General features: G+C 34.8%; 1 protein-coding gene across 1 annotated transcript in view; it reads right to left on the reverse strand.

Moving 5' to 3' along the window:
• Positions 1 to 1,001: 1,001 nt before the first annotated feature.
• Positions 1,002 to 23,933, reverse strand: part of RAB1A (RAB1A, member RAS oncogene family) — a 35,108-nt gene continuing 12,176 nt past the window's right edge. The window contains exons 2-7 of the mRNA XM_008593364.1: positions 19,436 to 19,508; positions 9,901 to 9,996; positions 4,610 to 4,705; positions 3,167 to 3,298; positions 1,502 to 2,938; positions 1,002 to 1,386 (exon numbers count right to left, since the gene is read on the reverse strand). Coding sequence (XP_008591586.1) covers positions 2,741 to 2,938; positions 3,167 to 3,298; positions 4,610 to 4,705; positions 9,901 to 9,996; positions 19,436 to 19,508 — 595 coding nt within the window. The 3' untranslated portion in view covers positions 1,002 to 1,386; positions 1,502 to 2,740. The remainder of the gene's footprint in view (positions 1,387 to 1,501; positions 2,939 to 3,166; positions 3,299 to 4,609; positions 4,706 to 9,900; positions 9,997 to 19,435; positions 19,509 to 23,933) is intronic.

Below are 23,933 nucleotides of genomic sequence, written 5' to 3' on the forward strand. Positions count from 1 at the left end.
AATTGTTTCAGCCTACTAAGATGCTGCCAGCAGCATTTCCATGAACATGGCCAAGAGTTAGATTCAAGTAGCCTGGCTGGTGCACTGTGGTGCCACACTAGAATAAAATTTCTTACTAATCCCTTAAAATTAATGGAATTTGAGTCCACAGGGAAGTGGCAGTAAAATCCTAAAGATGGATTGGCAGTTTCACAGCCTTGTTTCTTGTAGATCCATGGCTAAGCTAACTGGCAAATGGGAGATGATGCCAATACAGGGCTATTTTGAAGTTCAAATGGGAACACAGGGAAGTGTTGATGTTAAGATATGTTGGAATGGCAACATGTATGCTACAGGAAATTTCAATCCAAGGTCAAAGAATATATACGACTGCTCAGACCATAATGGCTATCATTCTGTAAGGATTTCCCAGAGCTGGCAACTGCTTAGAGCTAGCATATTCTTTATTATGGAAGCTAATTTATGACAGCCACTTATATTTAATACATGGCAAGTGATAATTCCCTTTATAAGTGAAAAGATTATTAAAGCCCATAGTAGCCTTGAAATATTTGTACTCAAAAATGGGAGAAGTGGGAATATATTTTTTTCAAAACTGCATTTATTAGTGTATGCATAAAAGTAGTGTTGCATGCTGAAATATGTTATGGTAAGTCCCAGTCTTAACTGCCATGGGGGAAAGAACAAACTAAGTGTAAATATGCTCACATCTTAAAATAAATTTATGTTATGTTTTCTGCTAACTTACCAAGAATAAGCTGACGGTTTGAATGACTTTTGCTGTATAAAACTGTAGTGCACGGCATCACATTGTCTAATATTTGTTTTGCATCATTTAACTACTTGAGAAAATTGTTTGTGAATTCTTTACCCCTTTATACTGTATTGATAAGGCAAAAAAACAAAACATTAAAAAAAGATCTTCACCCAAATAACTATTGGTAACTTAAGGAATTTGTCAGTTGCCTTATGTGAGGATGAAGAGATCCAACAAGCACGTCTATAATACAAAGTAAACTATGATTTTATTTGTGAAATTCTCATAGATGGAAAATTAAATTGAATTATTTATTCTGTCCATTTCATTTTACAATAATCTTACCGTTTATTTTTGTACCATATATTTCAATTGTCTGTTTAGTGAAAAATAAAGAAACCTATAATTTTTGGCTTGTTTTTAGCTTAAATTTTATCATTAAATTAAAGACCCCACAATAAAAGGTGTTGCCAACAGCCACATCCCAAGCCCCTATGTGAAGAATGTTTTGGCTGCTACTTCAGCCTAAGGAAATAATCTTTCAACTTCTGTCACCTTAAAATGCCAGTGTTAGCAAAAGATTTTTGCTTCCCACAATAAAAACAAATTCTAGGATCTTGAAGGTCCTACTTAACAAAATCTTAACAATGCAAAATTTCACCGAAATAAATATATTTCTCTTATTTATTATTCCCACCCAGCATTCATGTTTTCAGTTAATTTTTAGGGATATAATTTCTTAAATTTAACAAAATCTTAACAATGCAAAATTTCACCGAAATAAATATATTTCTCTCATTTATTATTCCCACCCAGCATTCATGTTTTCAGTTAATTTTTAGGGATATAATTTCTTAAATTATGGCAGTCAGATTTCCTGCTTTCTACTTCAATGCTTAAACTCCCCTCCAACATAAGTTATACAATTGTGGAGGATAAAATAGTTGACATCTGACTCAGCATGGAAGAAACATTAGCACATTAGTCTGATCATTTGCCTTAGGAAAGGTGTGCTGCTTTCCACCTCTACCACAGATGAATTAACGAAATATTGATCAGTGAAGCCATTTCAAATGGTTTTAGAGAAGGACCAGAGATAATGGGCTGGAGAGCATACATTCTAAATTTGTTTTCCATAAAATTCGAGCTCCCTTAACCACTAAATTTGGTTATATCCCTACACAGCACAGAAGCCTCCCTAGGTCATTTATCAGGTATATTATCTAGAAAGCAAATATCGGATGCTGCTCTAAATAGGTAGGTCTACAATGCCCTGGTTGCAGACACAAATGGCTGTTTTGAGTATAATGCAAGGCTCTATTTCCCTTTAACCATAAGAATTAAACAATACTTATCACCATACAGTTTGATATTACTTCCAATAAGTACAATATTTATTAAACATATCTTCAGTTTTGTTACATATTGTGCAACAAATTACAATATTCTGCAGCCACAAATTATATGCAGAGTATGAAGAAACTATTAATCAGATAGTGTAATCTTTCCATTTATAACTCTACAAGGAAGAACTAGCAAATCAGATCTTACATATAACATATCACTAAACTTTATGCATGGAAAGTGACAGACACTGGTTGTGCTGTTTGATACAAAATGGCTGAACTTCATCTTCAGAAGACTAAACCTGACATCTAAACATGCCAATATAAACATCAAAACAAAATATATTCTAACCAACCATGGGAAACAGTCTGGTATCAGGAAAGCAACAAGGATAACACACATTATTTTATAAACCAGCACACAAAGGTTTAAAACAGTTCTGAAAATGAAGTTAGCTGTCTTGAGTCAAGGGAATAAAAAAAAAGTCAGTATTGACCATTTACAATCTCTGACCTTTGTGGAGACGGTAAGAATCTGTTGTAGTGCAGCTACATACAGTACAATTCAGGCAATTTTGTTTTTCACTTGGGTTCAGATTGCAAATTCATTGCTGTGAGAAACGGACGGAGGCAAATTTTAGCAGCAACCTCCACCTGACTGCTTGACCGGAGTGCTCTGAATTTTAACATTGGACTTCTCTGCACCACCAGCTGTTGCTCCAGGGCCCATTCGCTTTTTAATCTCAGCTGCCATTGTCATGAAAGACTGTTCTACATTCGTTGCGTTCTTAGCACTGGTTTCCAAAAATGGAATTCCAAGGGAATCAGCAAATTCCTAAGAGAATAAGGCACAATTAACATTGAAAAATCTTTTTTGCTTGGTGCATTTCTACTATCTGAAATGGAGAGTATGAAAGGACTAAGTTCAGTGGATCCAAACAGAAACAAATTGTCATTGTCAGAGTGAGTGCACATATTTTTAAATAGGGTGGTTGTGACACCATACACATACATAATTAAAATTCAATACCTTCAAATTCAGTTTGATAGACTTTAAACATACCTTTGCTGTTGTGTAGTCTACTACTTTCTTTGTGGTCAGATCACATTTGTTCCCTACCAACAACTTGTTGACGTTTTCACTGGCATAACGGTCTATCTCCTGCAGCCACTGTTTAACATTATTGAAGGACTCCTAAAAAAGACAGATATTTTAAGTATGATAATATAGTTCTGGTCACAACTTCTCTAATGAAGCAAATGATAAACAGAAGCATCCTTCCTGACCTAACAGACAAATAAAAAAGAACTAGTGAGACAACTCTAGCTACAAAATAACTATGGTGCTAGGAAAGGAGCTGATATATTAAAATGATTATATATATCTAAAGTGAATGACATACTAGAAGGAGAAGGCCTGAAGATCAAAATACCATATTTAAGAGGGAAATACAGCTTAATATTAAACTACAACTCAGGCAAACCCAACTGTTTTGGAATATGCTGTTTATATGTATTACAAAAACCTGGTTTTTGAAATTTGATAAAATTTTGGTTTATGAATAATATGGCCTTCTAAGTGTTACTACTAGAGATGTTGAGATGCTGTTAAGGAGAGATTTTTTTTTCTTTTCCAAAGTTGTATTCATGGAAGGAAAATTTTCATTTTAAAGTATTTCATGGTAATGACTATAGACTTTTTAAATAAGCATCATTTTTCCTCTAGTTATTATTACCCACCCAATGCTTCTAAAGGCACTGAATCTATGTGTAATATGTAAGTTATCTCATAATTAGCTATAATTTCATAGTTGAGGTGAGATTTAACATTTGCTACAAGAAAAATAAATTCCAATTTTCCAAGTTTATCTTTTATTCTTTTTAAAAGAATGTTTATGGAAATTGTAGCAGTATTTTTATTTATTTTTTATTTCAGGGATCCAAATATTCTTTTCTTTGATAGGGGAAAAAAAGGACCATGAAATCTGCTTAGTTTCTGATCCAAAAGAACAGTGTGGTCCTTGAATCACATTCTTCACATTATCCATACCTCTATACTCCCGTACCTTAACGGTTAATCTTCAGATACTCATTCTCTTTCTAAAATCCTCCTATACCTCATCATATTCAAATCCTTTATTTCTGAACCATATCCTCCATAGGCAGAGACCCTTAATCACACTTTTGGCAATACTGATGGGCAAATTTCTAATTACCAGAGAACACAGTATAAACCAAATAACCTGTGATTCCCTACAAACTCTTGCTTGTATGATCAGTTATTTAGTTGATAGTAAATACAACCACAGTCCCCTGAAAGCAAATGTAAAACTAATTACTAAATTTTCTATTTACCAAAGGAAAATAAGACAAATGTTTTTTAAGTGATTCACATTTTTATTTGGAGGTGGACAGTTTTCTGCCATAAAAATAATACTGATCTGACATTTATCAAATAGTAACTTCCTGCTTTACTACTGTAACACAATCTCCTCTTGGAACTTACCTGATCTGTCACATCATAAACAACTATAATGCCATGGGCTCCTCTGTAATAACTGGAAGTGATTGTTCGAAATCTTTCTTGGCCTGCTGTGTCCCACTATTATAAAACAATCAAGAAATCCAAACAATTATATTAAAATAGAGCTGGGAAAAAGTACAGGAGGAGGGAAAATAGTTTAGTTTTCATAGCTGTGAATGTTATTAGGATCTGATATGGAAACATCACCCCTCAATGCTCATGCTACTGAATTGCAATGGTAACTGCCAAATACCTGAAAGTCCATAAAGAAGGTAGTGCCTACAATTTAGCTTGAAGTAATGATACTAAAATTATAGATTCATTTAAAGTAGGAACTATGTCATACTTTTCATATTCCCTACAGCCCTTAACACTGTGCTAGGCATTCAATATGAATGCAGAAATAGGGTGACTTGATTAGGAAAGCTGACATAAAGCCCCTTGAACACAGTACTCTCACACGTAAGACTAATTTGCTAGCACATTTTACCATCTCAGAAAGCACTGAAAGCGCCTGATTCAAGTAACTACCAGTCAAGACAGCAATCCTAGTTAAACAATACAAGAAAGATGATTCCAAATACTTTTATAAAACTCATTTTAAGAGGAATTTACCACACTTCAATGCTTTAGGCTCAAACATCAAAAGTTTTACTACATTAAAGTTCTGCATTTAAAAGACTGTTAAAAGTACAAATTTTTATATTTAAAAATTTTTAGGTTAAAGATTTTTAGTTTTAAGGGCTGGCCTGTGGCTCACTTGGGAGAGTGTGGTGCTGATAACACCAAGGCCGCGGGTTTGGATCCCTGTATAGGGATGGCCGGTTAGCTCACTTGGGAGAGCATGGTGCTGACAAGTGTGGTGCTGATAACACCAAGGCCGCGGGTTTGGATCCCTGTATAGGGATGGCCGGTTAGCTCACTTGGGAGAGCGTGGTGCTGACAACACCAAGTCAAGGTTTAAGATCCCCTTACCGGTCATCTTTTAAAAAAAAAAAAAAAAATTAGTTTTAACAAGGGCAATGACAACTTTATTTAAATTGCTCCTAGACAGTGGCCTCTTTAAAAAAATTTGTAAAATTAAAATAGCTACCTATCCCACTAAAATATACTGGTAAAAAGGCAACATCTTGAGGAACAGCAAGTGATGAGAAAATAAAGGAATGGTTACCATTTTTAAAAATGGACTTGAAGCCTGAGACAAGTGAAAATTAAGATGCAGTAGTTTTGTGGAGGAGGGAGTTGTAAAATTTTGAAGTATAACTAAACAACATAAGCCTCACAGGTCTTAACACCAAACTTAAAAAAAAAAGGTTTAGGAGCATTCATTGAAATCACTTCCTTTTCCAGGTCTCACCACCATGGAGCTGTTAAAAACAAGTTGCAATTTTGGAGAAACTTAAAGATGAAATAGACATTAAAACATTAGTGTCAATTTTGTCAGATGTGATAACAATATAGTAATATATAGTAAAACAGCTGCATGAAAATGCATTTGAGTATAATGTCTATAATTTTCTTTAACACACTCCATTCCTGGAAAACAAAAAAAATAATGAAGCAAATAATGTAAAATGTTAACAATCATTAATCTAAATACAAAAAATTTTTTAAAAAGTCACCACAGGATTCATTTCATTTTTTGCCCAAATTACTAAGCCTGGTAAGTTCAGAAGACTACTTAGATCTACTGTTCAGTAAGGTACTTCAAAGTCTTTCAGGATATCCTTGGAGAAGCATGAACTTTGGAGTCAAGCCAACCTGACTTCAAAACATCATATGCAGGTTCCTGATTATTTAATGCTAGGGAGAGTCACCAGTTTCTTCATCTTTAAAACCTACATACCACTCACCTTATACAACTGCTAAAGGGTGTTTAAAGGAACCAATATTTGTAAAATGCCTAGCACCACAGTGCCTGACTATAGAAGCTGCTCAATAAAATACTAGTTTCCTTCTCTTCCCTGCCCACCAACCCCTTTCACCAAGATAATATAAAAGGAAATTTTTTTTGACTAAAAGTTAAGGCGGAATTGCAGCTGACTAAAGTAAAAAATAGCATCCAAAGAGTAAATTTCTTTTTTTTTTTATTTTTATTTTTCCTTTTTGTCTTTTTTCGTGACCGGCAACGGATCGCAACCCTCGGTGTTGCTCCCGCACCTCGCTCAGCCAGTGAGCGGCCGGTCTGTATGTGGGATCCGAACCCTCGGCGGGAGCTCCGCCGCGCTTCCCAAGCGGCACACTGTAGCAGTGCACCACCGGGCCGGCCCCAAAGAGTAAATTTCTGATGTCTCTTTGCCACTCTGAAAACTTTCTTGACTCTACATCCTAACTATACTATCTTCCTTTGTAACTGGATCAGCGTTTGTATATAATTCTCAATACCCCTCATAACCACAGAATAAAAAATATTTCAATGCTTGTCTCACCCACTGAAATGGGATCTCTTCCTAACGGGTTATGTTTTACCCGTCTCTGTAACCTCGAGTCTGTCTGAGTGCCTGGAATAATGTAGGCACTTCCATGAGTACTTCATGAATAAACAAAAAATCACAGAAAGAGGCCTTCCATGGTATGCAACTAGACTTTGCACCTGCCCTATCCTGCTGAATGTCTTGTAATCACTAACTTTGATAAAGACCCAGATGTCACACTTGAACAGAAAAAGCCGGACGGAAAAGATAATTAAAATATACATCAACAGAATCAAGATTTTGAAAGACCTAGAAAACTTGGAAGGATAACTGAAGCCAAGCAAGGTGAGATGTAATAGGGTTAAAAATAAAATCCTGCATTTAGATTTTAAAATATCAGTCAAAGAAGTGTAAGATATGACCCCCCCCCTTTTTTAAATTAAAAACAAGCAAACCAAAAATCTTAAGATCCAAACAAGTAGGTGATATGGCTACTGAGACAACAAATATAAACTCAGGCTTTCTTTTCATGTTCTTGAGTGGCTTAATGATGAGAAAGGGGCATGAGACCCTGAATTCCAAGAGGTAAAATTTTTAAAAAATTTAGAATCCAGATCAAGAGACATTTTACCTCATGTATAATATCTTATATCTGATTTTGGGAACCACATTTTTAATAAAAGACACTTAATAAAATGCAACAGTAACCTGAATTACAAAAGGTACTGTAAACTTGCTTCCAGAAAGGAATGACAGACTTCAGAGATAAAAGAAAGGTTGTGATAAGATCAATCTAAAGTCCAGACTGCCAACAGAAGAATTAAACTGATTCAGGCAGCTCTAAAAGGCAGAGGAATAACAGTAGTTAAAAGTGGCTTCAGCTCAATATAAAGAATTAACAACTAGAGGTTATGTATAAATGAAACTACCTGCTTTGAAAAATGGTGCTCTTGCCAAAAATGTTCAAAAAAAAGGCACCAGATATGGAAAGGAAATTCCTATTGAAGATGTAAGGTGGACTGAGCGTACCTATAAGATCCCTTTTAGCCATAGCAAAGTAACAAAATATGAATGTTTCACAAATACACATGTAAATGTGACGAAGACCAATGACTACACATAATGCGATCACTTCATATCAGTACTTAGACTACAGGCTTAGGTGTATCTTTTTGAAATATTCTTTATAGTGCCAAGTATAAAGTTGGCGTTCTGTGTATAAAGGGGAAAATCAATGTGAAAGGTAATCTGTTCACTGGTTGAAAGTATTTCAAGCTATTTCTGATACCTATATCCTTGCAAGTCCTAACTTGGAGTATCAAGTGTGTTCACTTATATTAAACCCACAGATCTTTTCTCTTGTACCTTCTTTTCCTCATCAGATTCATACAGGGAAAGGGAGCAACTAAAAAAAAAAAATCTATCAAAAATCCATTCATCTGGGCATCTTGTATAATCAGTAGCATCTGTATACAGTTGTCCCTCAGTATCCTCAGGGGACTGGTTCTAGGAACACACTTGGATACCGAGCTCTGAGCATGTTCAAGCCCCTTATATAAAATGACACAGTATTTGCATATAACCTACAAAATCCTCCCATATACTTTAAATTATCTCTAAATTACTTATAATACCTTATACAATGTAAATGCTGTGTAAATAGTTGTTATACTGTTTATTTGTATTATTTTCATTGTTGTATTCTTTTTATTTTTTTGAATATTTTTGATCTGTAGTTGGTTGAATCCATGGATGCAGAACCCAAGGATATGGAGGGCTGAATGTACTGCCCAAAAGTTTTCAAACGGCTTTCACAATACACTGTTGTATACACATACACCTAGCTACTAGATTTGATTATCACAACTACCTTATGAATTAGTAACTCGGGTATCATCACAATCATCGTAAAGAGAAAACTAAGTCTCAGGTAAAAGGCTGAAGTAGGTTAAAACCATGATTCTCTAACAAGTAAATACCAGAACAAGATAACAAATCTAAGTCTTCTGACTCCAAATCCAGGACTCCTTCCAGTTCAGTGTTATCAGTTTCATAAAAAGGGAAGCCACTGGTTTTGTATGTTACCTCATACTAATAATAGCCTATTCCATAAAATACTGACTTTTTTTTTTTTTAAGACCACAGATATGTCCACACTGGCAGTACCCAGACCCATATAAAAGAGATAGAACTGAACTACTAATTGCCTATATTTAATTGAGGGTTGGAGACAGAAGAATGGATAAGGGGGCTAAGATGGCAAAGAGACACAAAATATTGAAGACAATGAGATATGGGTCACTTGATTCTGCCAGTAACGGTAGGCAAGCCATTAAATCTCTCAGCATCTATTTTCTGAGCAGTAAAATGAATGTGTCAGAAAAGCTAAGTTCCTTTCCAAAAAATTCTACGTTCCTACAAAGATGGTGCATACTATTTAACAAAAATACCTATAAAAGCAGAACTAAAACACTTCTCTTCAACTATGCCACATATGAAGAACCTCTCCTAGGTTTCTTTTAATGTTCTACAGCGCCTGGCACAGTAAAAAACATACAGAAAATGCTCAATAACACTTTCAATGTAAGACAAGGTAAACTTGAAACTCAGACGTCCACTGACAGAAGAAAAAAGAGAGGACCAAGTTTGACATGAATTTCTCTGCTTTATGAATAGAAAGTTCAATGAGGAAAGTAATCTTTGAGAATTTATTTTTAATCCAAACACTTCTTACTCTATCATTCTATCATAGATGCATGATTCTTAAGATACTTTACACTCAATTTTGTTAGCATAACAAATACATTCCAAATTTACCAAAATAATTTCCAAAGCAATTTCTAGCCAAAAATCACTTACTATTTGAAGCTTGATTGTTTTCCCATCTAACTCTATAGTTCTTATTTTGAAATCCACACCAATTGTGCTGATGTAGCTTTCTGTATATGTATCATCCTGAAAGGAGAAAATGTTAACAATTGAAATTAACGCTCATAGAGTAAACAAAAAATGTTTAGTTTTTCTATAGTCAAAGTTTATAAGCAAAGTCTTTAAAGAATAACATGCCAACAACAGCTACTCCGTCTGCTCCATTACTCGGTTCATGTCCTGATTATTAAGCACTGAATATTTTAATAGTAGTTTCTTCTTTCTGTAAGATCATTTCAATAACTATTCTTTATTTTTTCCAAACATGTCTCGGCAAATTCTTTACATACATCATATAGAAAAAAGTTTTATATTTTCAATGATTATGAATGATTTTCTAATTTCTAATCAGCAAAACTCCTGCTCCCAACCCACCCAATTTATTCACAAAGCAATGATCATTTCACTATCCTCTTAGATATTTTTAGAAGTCAATTTTATTTTCTAGTTAGAATTTTTTTAATTGAGGTATAATGCACATAACACAAAATTCATCATTATAAAAGTGTACAATTCAGAGGTTTTTAGTACATTCACAAGGTTGTGCAATTATCAGCACTACTTAATTCCAGAACGTTTCATCACCCTGTACTCATTACCAGCCACTCCCCATTTTCCTCTCTCCTCCAGCCCCTGGCAACCACTAATCTAACTTTCTATGGATTTGCCTATTCTGGACATTTCATATAAATGGAATCTTATAATATGTGGCCTTTTGTGTCTGGCTTCTTTCACTTAGTATAACGTTTTCAAGTTTCAACCATGTTGCAGCATATATTGGTACTTCATTCCTTTTTTGGATGAATAATATTACATTGTATGGACATACCAGTTTGTTTATCCATTCATTGTTAATGGACATTTGATTTGGGTTGTTTCCACTTTTCGTCTACTATGAATGATCCTATGAATATCTGTGTATAAGTTTTCATGTTCCTTGTCAATTTTTATTTTAACCCAATGTTAAACTTTTAAAATTACACCCACTTCTTGCAAGTTTCTGTCATGACAGTTTACTCAGAATAGAAACATTACTCTTATTTTTCAAAAATGAAAATGTTTCTTTTGAAAAGATACAAGAATGGAGAGACCAAGCTATCATTATCTGAACCACAAAACACCACCTAGGAAGTATTCTGCCAACAAGGATAGACCCGAATCTAATCAATCCTACATCTAATAAAGAGCAGCACTGTCAAACAGAACTTTCTGTAATAATGGAAAGGATCTCTAAGCTATGCTAGCCAATATGGTATCCACTAACCCCACGTGGCTTGTGAGACAAAGAACTGAATTTTTTTTTTTTTTTTTTTNAAAAAAAAAAGGTTTAGGAGCATTCATTGAAATCACTTCCTTTTCCAGGTCTCACCACCATGGAGCTGTTAAAAACAAGTTGCAATTTTGGAGAAACTTAAAGATGAACTAGACATTAAAACATTAGTGTCAATTTTGTCAGATGTGATAACAATATAGTAATATATAGTAAAACAGCTGCATGAAAATGCATTTGAGTATAATGTCTATAATTTTCTTTAACACACTCCATTCCTGGAAAACAAAAAAAATAATGAAGCAAATAATGTAAAATGTTAACAATCATTAATCTAAATACAAAAATGTTTTAAAAAGTCACCACAGGATTCATTTCATTTTTTGCCCAAATTACTATGCCTGGTAAGTTCAGAAGACTACTTAGATCTACTGTTCAGTAAGGTACTTCAAAGTCTTTCAGGATATCCTTGGAGAAACATGAACTTTGGAGTCAAGCCAACCTGACTTCAAAACATCATATGCAGGTTCCTGATTATTTAATGCTAGGGAGAGTCACCAGTTTCTTCATCTGTAAAACCTACATACCACTCACCTTATACAACTGCTAAAGGGTGTTTAAAGGAACCAATATTTGTAAAATGCCTAGCACCACAGTGCCTGACTATAGAAGCTGCTCAATAAAATACTAGTTTCCTTCTCTTCCCTGCCCACCAACCCCTTTCACCAAGATAATATAAAAGGAAATTTTTTTTGACTAAAAGTTAAGGCGGAATTGCAGCTGACTAAAGTAAAAAATAGCATCCAAAGAGTAAATTTCTTTTTTTTTTTATTTTTATTTTTCCTTTTTGTCTTTTTTCGTGACCGGCAACGGATCGCAACCCTCGGTGTTGCTCCCGCACCTCGCTCAGCCAGTGAGCGGCCGGTCTGTATGTGGGATCCGAACCCTCGGCGGGAGCTCCGCCGCGCTTCCCAAGCGGCACACTGTAGCAGTGCACCACCGGGCCGGCCCCAAAGAGTAAATTTCTGATGTCTCTTTGCCACTCTGAAAACTTTCTTGACTCTACATCCTAACTATACTATCTTCCTTTGTAACTGGATCAGCGTTTGTATATAATTCTCAATACCCCTCATAACCACAGAATAAAAAATATTTCAATGCTTGTCTCACCCACTGAAATGGGATCTCTTCCTAACGGGTTATGTTTTACCCGTCTCTGTAACCTCGAGTCTGTCTGAGTGCCTGGAATAATGTAGGCACTTCCATGAGTACTTCATGAATAAACAAAAAATCACAGAAAGAGGCCTTCCATGGTATGCAACTAGACTTTGCACCTGCCCTATCCTGCTGAATGTCTTGTAATCACTAACTTTGATAAAGACCCAGATGTCACACTTGAACAGAAAAAGCCGGAAGGAAAAGATAATTAAAATATAAATCAACAGAATCAAGATTTTGAAAGACCTAGAAAACTTGGAAGGATAACTGAAGCCAAGCAAGGTGAGATGTAATAGGGTTAAAAATAAAATCCTGCATTTAGATTTTAAAATATCAGTCAAAGAAGTGTAAGATATGACCCCCCCCCTTTTTTAAATTAAAAACAAGCAAACCAAAAATCTTAAGATCCAAACAAGTAGGTGATATGGCTACTGAGACAACAAATATAAACTCAGGCTTTCTTTTCATGTTCTTGAGTGGCTTAATGATGAGAAAGGGGCATGAGACCCTGAATTCCAAGAGGTAAAATTTTTAAAAAATTTAGAATCCAGATCAAGAGACATTTTACCTCATGTATAATATCTTATATCTGATTTTGGGAACCACATTTTTAATAAAAGACACTTAATAAAATGCAACAGTAACCTGAATTACAAAAGGTACTGTAAACTTGCTTCCAGAAAGGAATGACAGACTTCAGAGATAAAAGAAAGGTTGTGATAAGATCAATCTAAAGTCCAGACTGCCAACAGAAGAATTAAACTGATTCAGGCAGCTCTAAAAGGCAGAGGAATAACAGTAGTTAAAAGTGGCTTCAGCTCAATATAAAGAATTAACAACTAGAGGTTATGTATAAATGAAACTACCTGCTTTGAAAAATGGTGCGCTTGCCAAAAATGTTCAAAAAAAAGGCACCAGATATGGAAAGGAAATTCCTATTGAAGATGTAAGGTGGACTGAGCGTACCTATAAGATCCCTTTTAGCCATAGCAAAGTAACAAAATATGAATGTTTCACAAATACACATGTAAATGTGACGAAGACCAATGACTACACATAATGCGATCACTTCATATCAGTACTTAGACTACAGGCTTAGGTGTATCTTTTTGAAATATTCTTTATAGTGCCAAGTATAAAGTTGGCGTTCTGTGTATAAAGGGGAAAATCAATGTGAAAGGTAATCTGTTCACTGGTTGAAAGTATTTCAAGCTATTTCTGATACCTATATCCTTGCAAGTCCTAACTTGGAGTATCAAGTGTGTTCACTTATATTAAACCCACAGATCTTTTCTCTTGTACCTTCTTTTCCTCATCAGATTCATACAGGGAAAGGGAGCAACTAAAAAAAAAAATCTATCAAAAATCCATTCATCTGGGCATCTTGTATAATCAGTAGCATCTGTATACAGTTGTCCCTCAGTATCCTCAGGGGACTGGTTCTAGGAACACACTTGGATACCGAGCTCTGAGCATGTTCAAGCCCCTTATATAAAATGACACAGTATTTGCATATAACCTACAAAATCCTCCCATATACTTTAAATTATCTCTAAATTACTTATAATACCTTATACAATGTAAATGCTGTGTAAATAGTTGTTATACTGTTTATTTGTATTATTTTCATTGTTGTATTCTTTTTATTTTTTTGAATATTTTTGATCTGTAGTTGGTTGAATCCATGGATGCAGAACCCAAGGATATGGAGGGCTGAATGTACTGCCCAAAAGTTTTCAAACGGCTTTCACAATACACTGTTGTATACACATACACCTAGCTACTAGATTTGATTATCACAACTACCTTATGAATTAGTAACTCGGGTATCATCACAATCATCGTAAAGAGAAAACTAAGTCTCAGGTAAAAGGCTGAAGTAGGTTAAAACCATGATTCTCTAACAAGTAAATACCAGAACAAGATAACAAATCTAAGTCTTCTGACTCCAAATCCAGGACTCCTTCCAGTTCAGTGTTATCAGTTTCATAAAAAGGGAAGCCACTGGTTTTGTATGTTACCTCATACTAATAATAGCCTATTCCATAATCTCCTCCAGCCCCTGGCAACCACTAATCTAACTTTCTATGGATTTGCCTATTCTGGACATTTCATATAAATGGAATCTTATAATATGTGGCCTTTTGTGTCTGGCTTCTTTCACTTAGTATAACGTTTTCAAGTTTCAACCATGTTGCAGCATATATTGGTACTTCATTCCTTTTTTGGATGAATAATATTACATTGCATGGACATACCAGTTTGTTTATCCATTCATTGTTAATGGACATTTGATTTGGGTTGTTTCCACTTTTCGTCTACTATGAATGATCCTGCTATGAATATCTGTGTATAAGTTTTCATGTTCCTTGTCAATTTTTATTTTAACCCAATGTTAAACTTTTAAAATTACACCCACTTCTTGCAAGTTTCTGTCATGACAGTTTACTCAGAATAGAAACATTACTCTTATTTTTCAAAAATGAAAATGTTTCTTTTGAAAAGATACAAGAATGGAGAGACCAAGCTATCATTATCTGAACCACAAAACACCACCTAGGAAGTATTCTGCCAACAAGGATAGACCCGAATCTAATCAATCCTACATCTAATAAAGAGCAGCACTGTCAAACAGAACTTTCTGTAATAATGGAAAGGATCTCTAAGCTATGCTAGCCAATATGGTATCCACTAACCCCACGTGGCTTGTGAGACAAAGAACTGAATTTTTTTTTTTTTTTTTTTTTAAGTCTTTTTCCGTGTCCGGCAACGGATCGCAACCCTCAGTGTCGCCCCCGTACCAGACAAGGACCGGCAACGGGATCGCAACCCTCGGTGTTGCCCCCGCGCCTCGCTCAGCCAGTGAGCGGGAACCGGTCTGTATGTGGGATCCGAACCCTCGGCGGGAGCGCCACCGCACTTCCCAAGCGGTGCACTATAGCAGTGCGCCACCAGGCCGGCCCAAGAACTGAATTTTTAACTCTTTCAATTTAGTTAATTTTAATTTAAATAGCCACATAGAGCTAGTAGCTATCATACAGATAGCACAGCTCTAGGGCTTAATCTGAATTTTTAACTCTTTCAATTTAGTTAATTTAAATTTAAATAGCCACATAGAGCTAGTAGCTATCATACAGATAGCACAGCTCTAGGGCTTAATTCCAATTACAGAAAGATAAAGGAATAAGTTTAAGGATGGCACATGGAAGCAAAATGACAAATCTAGAATGTTAGACAATCTACAGGACAACTGCCCCAGTTTCTGCAAAAAGTCAATGACAGGAAAAATACATAAATAAAAAAAGGGGACAAAGTAAATGTGTGGACCATGTTTGGATCCTGATTCAAATCAATAGAAATAGATCACTTCTGAGACAATCAGGGAAATGTATTTATTTTGTAGGTTGACAATGACATTGTCATTCTATAATAAAATGTCCAGTTTTTCAGAAATGCATACTGAAGTATATAGGAGGGAAAATGACATGTTTGGGAAATATATATTATAACATTCCAAAGAGAAAGGAAAAAAAGGGTTACGTGAATCTGGTGCAGGCAAGTCTTGATAATGCTAAATTTGATCCATGCATGAAATTAAAACAAGATCACTAAGAAAAACTGTAAAATGTGATCAGAGAGAGTTTCAAGTGGCTAGTGGTTACTATATTGACTTATTCTCACAGATTAATTTTTATGTATATCTAGAATCACTGAGTAAAAGGATATATAATTTTAAGTCATTGAACTTGACAAAATTCTATTACAAGGTATTCATTTTTTAAAGTTATTTATAAATAAAAGTTTATTTTGTTATTGTGTGTCTAAGAAGTATTAGATACTATAGAAAGTAGACAGAGAACAAAATTAATGCAATAAACATTCACTTAGCACTTCTACATGCCAGGTGCTTGGTTAGAAATACAGTAATCTCCCCTTATCTGTGATTTTGCTTTCCATGGTTTTTGTTATTTACAGTCAACCACGATCCAAAACTATTAAATGGAAAATCTAGAAATAAACAATTCATAAGTTTTAAACTGCACAACATTCTGAGTAGCATAATGAAATCTCATGCTATCCTGCTCCATCTTGCTCAGGACGTGAATCATTCCTTTGTTTAGCTTATCCAAGCTATGTATATGCTACCTGCTCATCAGTCACCTAGCAGCCATCTGGGTTATCAGATCAACTGTCTGGTTATCACAGTGCTTGTGTTCAAGGAACCCTTATTTTACTTAATGATGGCCCCAAAGCACAATAGTAGTAATGCTGGCATGCTGTTATAATGGTTCTATTTTATTATTAGTTGTTGTTATTAATCCCCTACTGTGACTAATTTATAAATCAAATTTTATTACAGGTATGTATGTATAGGAAAAACATATTACATATAGAGTTCAGTACTATCCATGGTCTCAGGCATCCACTGGGAGTACTGGAACATATCCTCTGCAGATTAAGGGGAGACTACTATACTGAATTCTTATCCCTTACTCCCCATGCCTCTGAGACATTCACATACTACTCCTGTCCAAAATTCTCAGTATCCCTTTCTGCACACTCTTCCTCCCCAATTCCTGAGTCATGTGACAACTTTTTATTCATTCTTCAGTTTTGGGCTCAGGCAATACTGATTGTCCAGACAACTTCTCAGCCAATAGTTAAAATGATTCTTCCCTCTGTACTCCCATAAATTCTTTATAATAGTTCTTATCACAATTTTCTCTGTTTTGGAGGTATGGGCATTATTATTTTTTAAATACTTCCTGGGTTATTCTACTGTGTAGGCAATACTGAAAACCTCTTAGATCAGTGGGCATCCCAGGGAGGATTTTCTTTGAAGGACAACCACATCAGGTTACAGACAGGTTCATCAAGAAATACCAGAGCTTCCCACCCACCTAGAACTGCTGCTTTAATACTAGGAATTATTCTTAATATAAATATTTGCCAATTTAATAAAAATTAAGTGATATCTAATTTTAACTTAAAGTCTTTTAATTACCAATAAAGGTGAACTTTTCCCCCATATTTATTGGCAATCTGTATATATTTCTTCTTTTGTGAACTGTCTACTCATGTATTTGCCCATATTTCCATTAGGACAAACATTTTCTTACTGAAGTGTAAATGTATTCTATATATTGAGAGTACCAACCCTGTCTCATATATATATTTTGCTAGCACCATTTGTTTTCTAACATTTCTATGTGCTTTACAAATTAATTTTAATGCAATCAAATTTAACAATATTTTCTTTCTTGCTTTTTCCTATTTTAGAAAATATTCTCACACACCAAGATTAAAGAGCTGCCTATATTTTTATCTTAGTACTTCTGTGGTTTTACTTTTAACTATTATATAAAATGAAATTAAGTACTATATAATATTTTTTTAAATGACTTTCATTAATATCGACACCTATCTCATTAGAAAAGTCATATAAGTACTTGGGAAACTATCAAGCTCACAGTAGTAAACCGTAAGTTTTCTAAAATTCTGATTTTGCCTTGAAAGCTTGAATTTTATTACAGGCAACAAATGCTTACAGCCATTTTCCCTGAAATGGCAGTCTCAGTTCATTTGAGAAAATGCTGAATTATCCAACTCTGCATAACTATAGTTTGCCTGTTAGCTGTTCTTTCAAGTTAAAAAAAAAAAAAAAAAAAAAAAAATGGTGTTCCATGAAAAAAACAGCTAGTTCAACTTGCAACTCAAACAACTATACAAGTGCTTTTCTACAACCAACACATTCTAGTATGTAGTAAAAGTGCTTTATGTATACTTCCCATTTCTTCACACAGAATATTTTTAAAAGACTATTCAAGGATCAAAATTTTTTAAAATTAATAATCTTTACTTTTTCATCAAGGACATTCTTAAGTGAAAATAGTTTGCATGTATGTGTGTCCCTGTGAGTGCACACAGGCAAAGAATACCATGACTACGAGTACAGCTTGGGGCTCAGCACTGCCTTGTAGTGTACTACCTAAGGCAACAGCAGTTTTACCCACCACTGCTTTTGTAATTTCCAAGCAAATGTCAACACAATGAAAAAGGCAAATATCTTTTGTCTTAGTATTTTTACTTTACTCAGTAAATACTTAGTAAATACTAATGTCTTAGTATTATTAGAATAATAGTTTTGGCCTCATGGACCCCAAGAGGGTCTTGGTAACCCCAGGATTCTTTGGTCCATATTCTGAAAGCCAATGATCTAGACAGTGAGAAGGAAAACATGCTAAACTTGAAGGCAGCTGATAATAGAATCCACAGTCTCCTTCATAGTCTTTGAGTCAAAAGTCATGTATCTGTTTGTCAGTTTCAGCATATAGAACACTATGACACTGTCCCACAAAGTTTGTGCTTTTTCTTTTTATTCTCCTAAAGTTTAACTTGAAGATTTATTGTCATCAAGTCACTTTCAACCCAGGCCAACTATTTTCCCCTAACCTTACTCCAATATTGGAATGAACCAGTGTGACCTCTACCAAGAGTATTACACTCTGACTTTTTTTTTTTCCTTTTTGTCTTTTTTACTGACCGGTAACGGGATCGCAACCCTCGGTGTCGCGCCCGTACCAGGGACCGGCAACAGGATCGCAACACTCGGTGTTGCGCATGCACCGCGCTCAGCCAGTGAGCGGGAACCGGTCTCCACATGGGATCCGAACCCTCGGCGGGAGCGCCGCCGCACTCCCAAGCGGCACACTCTCCAGTGCGCCACCGGGCCGGCCCACACTCTGACTTTAAAACCACACTTCACTGAATTTCTTTAAGAGTAACAACATTTCTTCTACTTAACAGTCCAAGACACCACTGGGGATGTATATTTGGAGGCTTTAGATATATAAATTCTGGAAGAATTAATTTATTCCGAATAAAATGGTTTTGTTTTTTGTCTATCTAGAAAACATACACAGAATTGTATCATTTAATCATACCATTAATTTTAAAAGCATTTCAATTTCAACTTACTGCAAACCTAAGAAGGAGGCAAGACTTTCCAACTCCAGAGTCACCAATCAGAAGTAACTTAAATAAATAATCACTGCAAAAAAAAAAAGAAAGAAAGAAAATCACATTAATAAAAGGCATACTGTATTTTAAGTCTACAACAAAAACACAGTCAAGAATAGCAGCTCATTGTGAAGACTACAGCTCCTGAAAAACCCAGGCATGGCTTAAGAAAAGCCAAAACTGCAACCAACAACTCTTTTGATGGATCACTGAACATGACAGAATTATATAAGACAGGCAACGCCACCCATAATCTCTGAGATTAGTGAGCTTCTACTTAAATGGAAAGAATGAAAGGAAACATAAGTGATACACATTCTTGAAGAGTCCAAGAGACCTATACTAAATAAAACCCACTCCTCTACATTATTATAATGCAGGAGGTTAACTTTCCATTGTTTTTGCCAATCAAACAGTAGTTTCTCCTTCAAATTTCAAGATCAAATCATTATTGCATAGCAATCCTCCAATGAAGGGGCTTTTATGATCCTTTCTCAGCATCCAGCTGGAATTCTCCCCTCTAAAAAAAAAAGGATCATTTAACTTCTGAAAGACTATATTATAAATATTTTATTTTATTTATTTATTTATTTTTTGACTGGTAAGGGGATCGCAACCCCTGGCCTGGTGTGGTCCACGCCGCACTCTCCCGAGTGAGCCACGGGGCCGGCCCAATATTTTTAACTAGAAATGTGGTAAAATCAAAGGCTATTTATGCAAGTGCAGAACTTTACCTACCATTACTAGGCCTAACTCAAAAACCATCCCCAGGGATTCCTTCATGGACCTGAAGACAACAGACTGTCTGCTCATAGTGTCCAAAAGAAACCCCTCATAGATCCTTCCCAACTCTAACCAGTTCTACATGTTCATTTAAACAATTTTAAAAGGACAAAAAATCTAGAATTTACACAGTATTTTTTAGAAGACATATATAATTTTCAATTTTGTTCTTTGTGACTTAAGTTTCAAAAAATGCTACCTACTTAAGATGAAACCCAAATACCACTCAAAATTTAATTTAGATTGCAAAGATCATTATTTACATGTAAATAAGATGTAAAGCTTTTACAAGTGATTATCTTTGTGAATATTCATCAACTATTATCTAGGTTTATATTGTGCTATGTATTATTTACAACCTTTTTTGGTTTTACCAAACTACCATAGCATACTTACTGTCCTTAATTATCTCTGAGGAAAAGAATTAAAAAAAAAAAAAATCCAAAGTGCTAATCAACAGCAAAATAGAGGTCACAGAAGGAAATAAAGCTCTTAAACAAGTAAATCAGCAGAGGGAATTGAGGCACAGGATGAACTAAATAACATTCTTTCCAGTTTGAGATTCTTAAAAAAAAAAAAAAAGATTGTTATTCTAGAATATTACCCTAAATAAATGATTGATATCTAATACCAAACAATATCTATTAGGCAGTACAGTCGATTGACTGACTTTAGAACTTATTGATAGGCAGGTTTCCTCCTTAATTAAACCAAATAAATTAAGTATACTGAACATTGAAACATTAAAATGAGTACATGCTATTTACATTTCAATTAGCAAGAATAATCACAACATTACTACTAATATAGTCAGTTCTTTGTAATTTGTTTTTGTTTTTTGATGGTTGGCCAGTAAAAATAAGGCACTACTTTTTCTTTTGGTAGCTGGCCAGGTCAGTCGGTTTTCAAACAGAAGTTTCAACACAACAAATGGCCTCAATTTACCAATCTCACTGAGCCAGCCAGGCATCCCCTCAAACAGCTGTACTGGACCCTGTTACAATAAAGGACTGCACTGGCCACAGATGTTGCCTGAGGTATCATTACATTAAAGATCAACTTCTCTATTTTATTTTACAGCAACCAAAAGGCTGAAAAAATCTTAGTGCTTCCTAATTATGTCAGAAGTTACATTATGGTTTCAAAAAATTAAGAGTCAATTTTCAAAAATCACCTTTTTCAACTACCACATTCTTTTTACGTTTTACAAACACAGTAATGTTATTTTAGAACGTTATTTATGTGTTTCTGGTAACTGAAGGTTCAAAGCCATTATAAATAATACGAAGAGCTGAGTACTCTGTTACAAGACAATCTTTACAAAAGAATACTACTTGTTCTCTCCCAAACCATCAGCTTTACTAACATGACAACAGTGACATGAGGAGAAAGGCAAACAAAATAAAGTTCACAAACTTCCCTACCTCCCTTTATCCAATACACATACCTGGATAGTATGATCAATAGCATGTTATCTGCACTGGAACATTTAAAATTACCTACCACTGTAGTAACATTTCTAAACTGTTAATATACTGAATATTCAAAAGAATTCAGAGATTTGAGCTTGTTTAAAGATTTTTCTGTAACTATAATTTACAAAACAGAACACAGTAAAAATGTCTATGCAAATCTAAAATTAGAGAGCATGAGGGCAGAATTTTGATACAAAGAGCCAAGACTAATTTAGCAAATGGTAAGACTTTAAATGTATTTATTCTTTATTCCTCAAGACTTTGGATCATTAAGTTTTCATCCCACAATTTAATTTTGACTTAAGTGAAAAAACTGGATTATACTAGTTTAGAAATCTATAAAGATTTACAATTGTAATCACCATCCTTCTAAATTAGTAAATCCTATGTACTGTTTCCTATTGAGAACTTCCTCTAGCTTTTAAAAATTCTAATTTACTATGACATTTCATACTTTCCACCCCTGGGAACTCTGAATTCTATTTTTCCCCACTTATAATTGACAACGCTATCTGTAGGTATGGAAGGTAAACTGACTTATTCATCTGTGTATCCAAGGATCTACCACTGTGCCTTTTACAAAGCATGTGCTAGGAAATCAGAGAACATTTCAGTTTTGCATTTTTACTTATTTATTATTATTATTTTTTATTTATTTATTTTTTTTTTTTGCAGCTCGCTGGGGTACAGAGGATCAGAACCCTTGACCTTGGTGTTACCAGCACCATGCTCTAACCAATGGTTTTGCATTTTTAACCAGCCCTCTTTCATTGCAAGATACAACTAAACAAAATCTATAGCAATCCTTAATTAACATTTTGGACAAAATACTAAGGAAAAAAATGGATGGCGGCATGGCATGGGATCCAACCTGAAAAGTTCGCTCAGTGGCCCAGCCAGAACAATTTGAGCCACAAAGTAAAATAACCATGTATTGAACTATAACTCAAAAAATAAATATTCATGAGTGCATACCGGTACAAATGATTAAATAAACAAATAAAAGAGAGAAAAGACAAATCTTCCTTACAGGAGGATTCTAATAATACATGTAGAAGGAATGAGAGAAATAAAAAATCACCAACAGATCATCACATTAATAACTACTGCAGGTAAGATCTACATACTGATGAATGCTAAAATTTGTGGGTGAAACTTTAAGGAGAAACAGGATATTTGTGTCGCCTCAAAGTTATGCCCCCCCAAATTCTTTGAATACTCCTCTCCCTGGCAGATGGAGCTTAATTTCCTTCCTTTTGAGTGTGGCTGTACTTAGTGACTGTTTTCTAATAGAGTGTGGAAAGGGGAAAATAGTAACTTTACAGTGGAGAAATGTGATAGACACTACCTTAAGTGAGTGTTCAAGGTGAACATCACCAGTTACGTTCCAGTAATACATCCATCACCAGTACAGTTAGTAGTAAGTTGTATTGATATCATGTACCCTCTAATATGTGGTTCAACACTGACTTCTGTTGTATTTTCCCAAAAGTCTATAACCCCAGTCTAAACATGAGAAAACATGAGACAAATGCAGATTGAGGGACATTCTTCAAAATACCTATCAGCAATCTTCAAAAGTGTCAAGATCATGAAATAGAAAGACTGAGAAACTGTCAGTTATGAATGAACTGTACACTGTCACAGATTAAAGGTGGCTAACATGACATAACTAAATACAACATGGCATCCTGGATTAGATCCTAAAACAGAAAAAGGACATTAGTAAAAAAAAAAAAAAAAAAAAAAAACTGGAATAATCAGAATAAAATTTATACTTAGTTAACAGTATACCAATGTTAACTTAAAAGTTTTGATAATGTACCATGTATGTAAGATGTTAATATTAGAGGAAGGTGGGTGAAGGGCATACAGGAACTCTATAATTTTCATAACTCTTTGGTAAATTTAAATCTAGTTCAAAATAAAGGTTTAAAAAAAACTATGAGGAAATTAGCAAAGTGGGCACAAACAATCCCTTTAAAAAGCTAGCTCCTGATTTTTTTTTTCCCTAAAGCCTGCAGCAGTCAGTATTCCCAGGAAGTCTCCCATCCAAGTACTAACCAGGCCCAACCTGCTTACCTTCCAAGATCAGACGAACTGGGATGAATTCAGGGTGGTATGGCAGTAGACTACTGACATTTTTTTTTTCCTTTTTGTCTTTTTTCGTGACCGGTAACAGGATCACAACCCTCGGT

This window comes from Galeopterus variegatus, unplaced genomic scaffold (genome assembly GCF_000696425.1).
Source record: "Galeopterus variegatus unplaced genomic scaffold, G_variegatus-3.0.2 Scaffold9047, whole genome shotgun sequence".
In the NCBI taxonomy this organism is placed as follows: domain Eukaryota; kingdom Metazoa; phylum Chordata; class Mammalia; order Dermoptera; family Cynocephalidae; genus Galeopterus; species Galeopterus variegatus.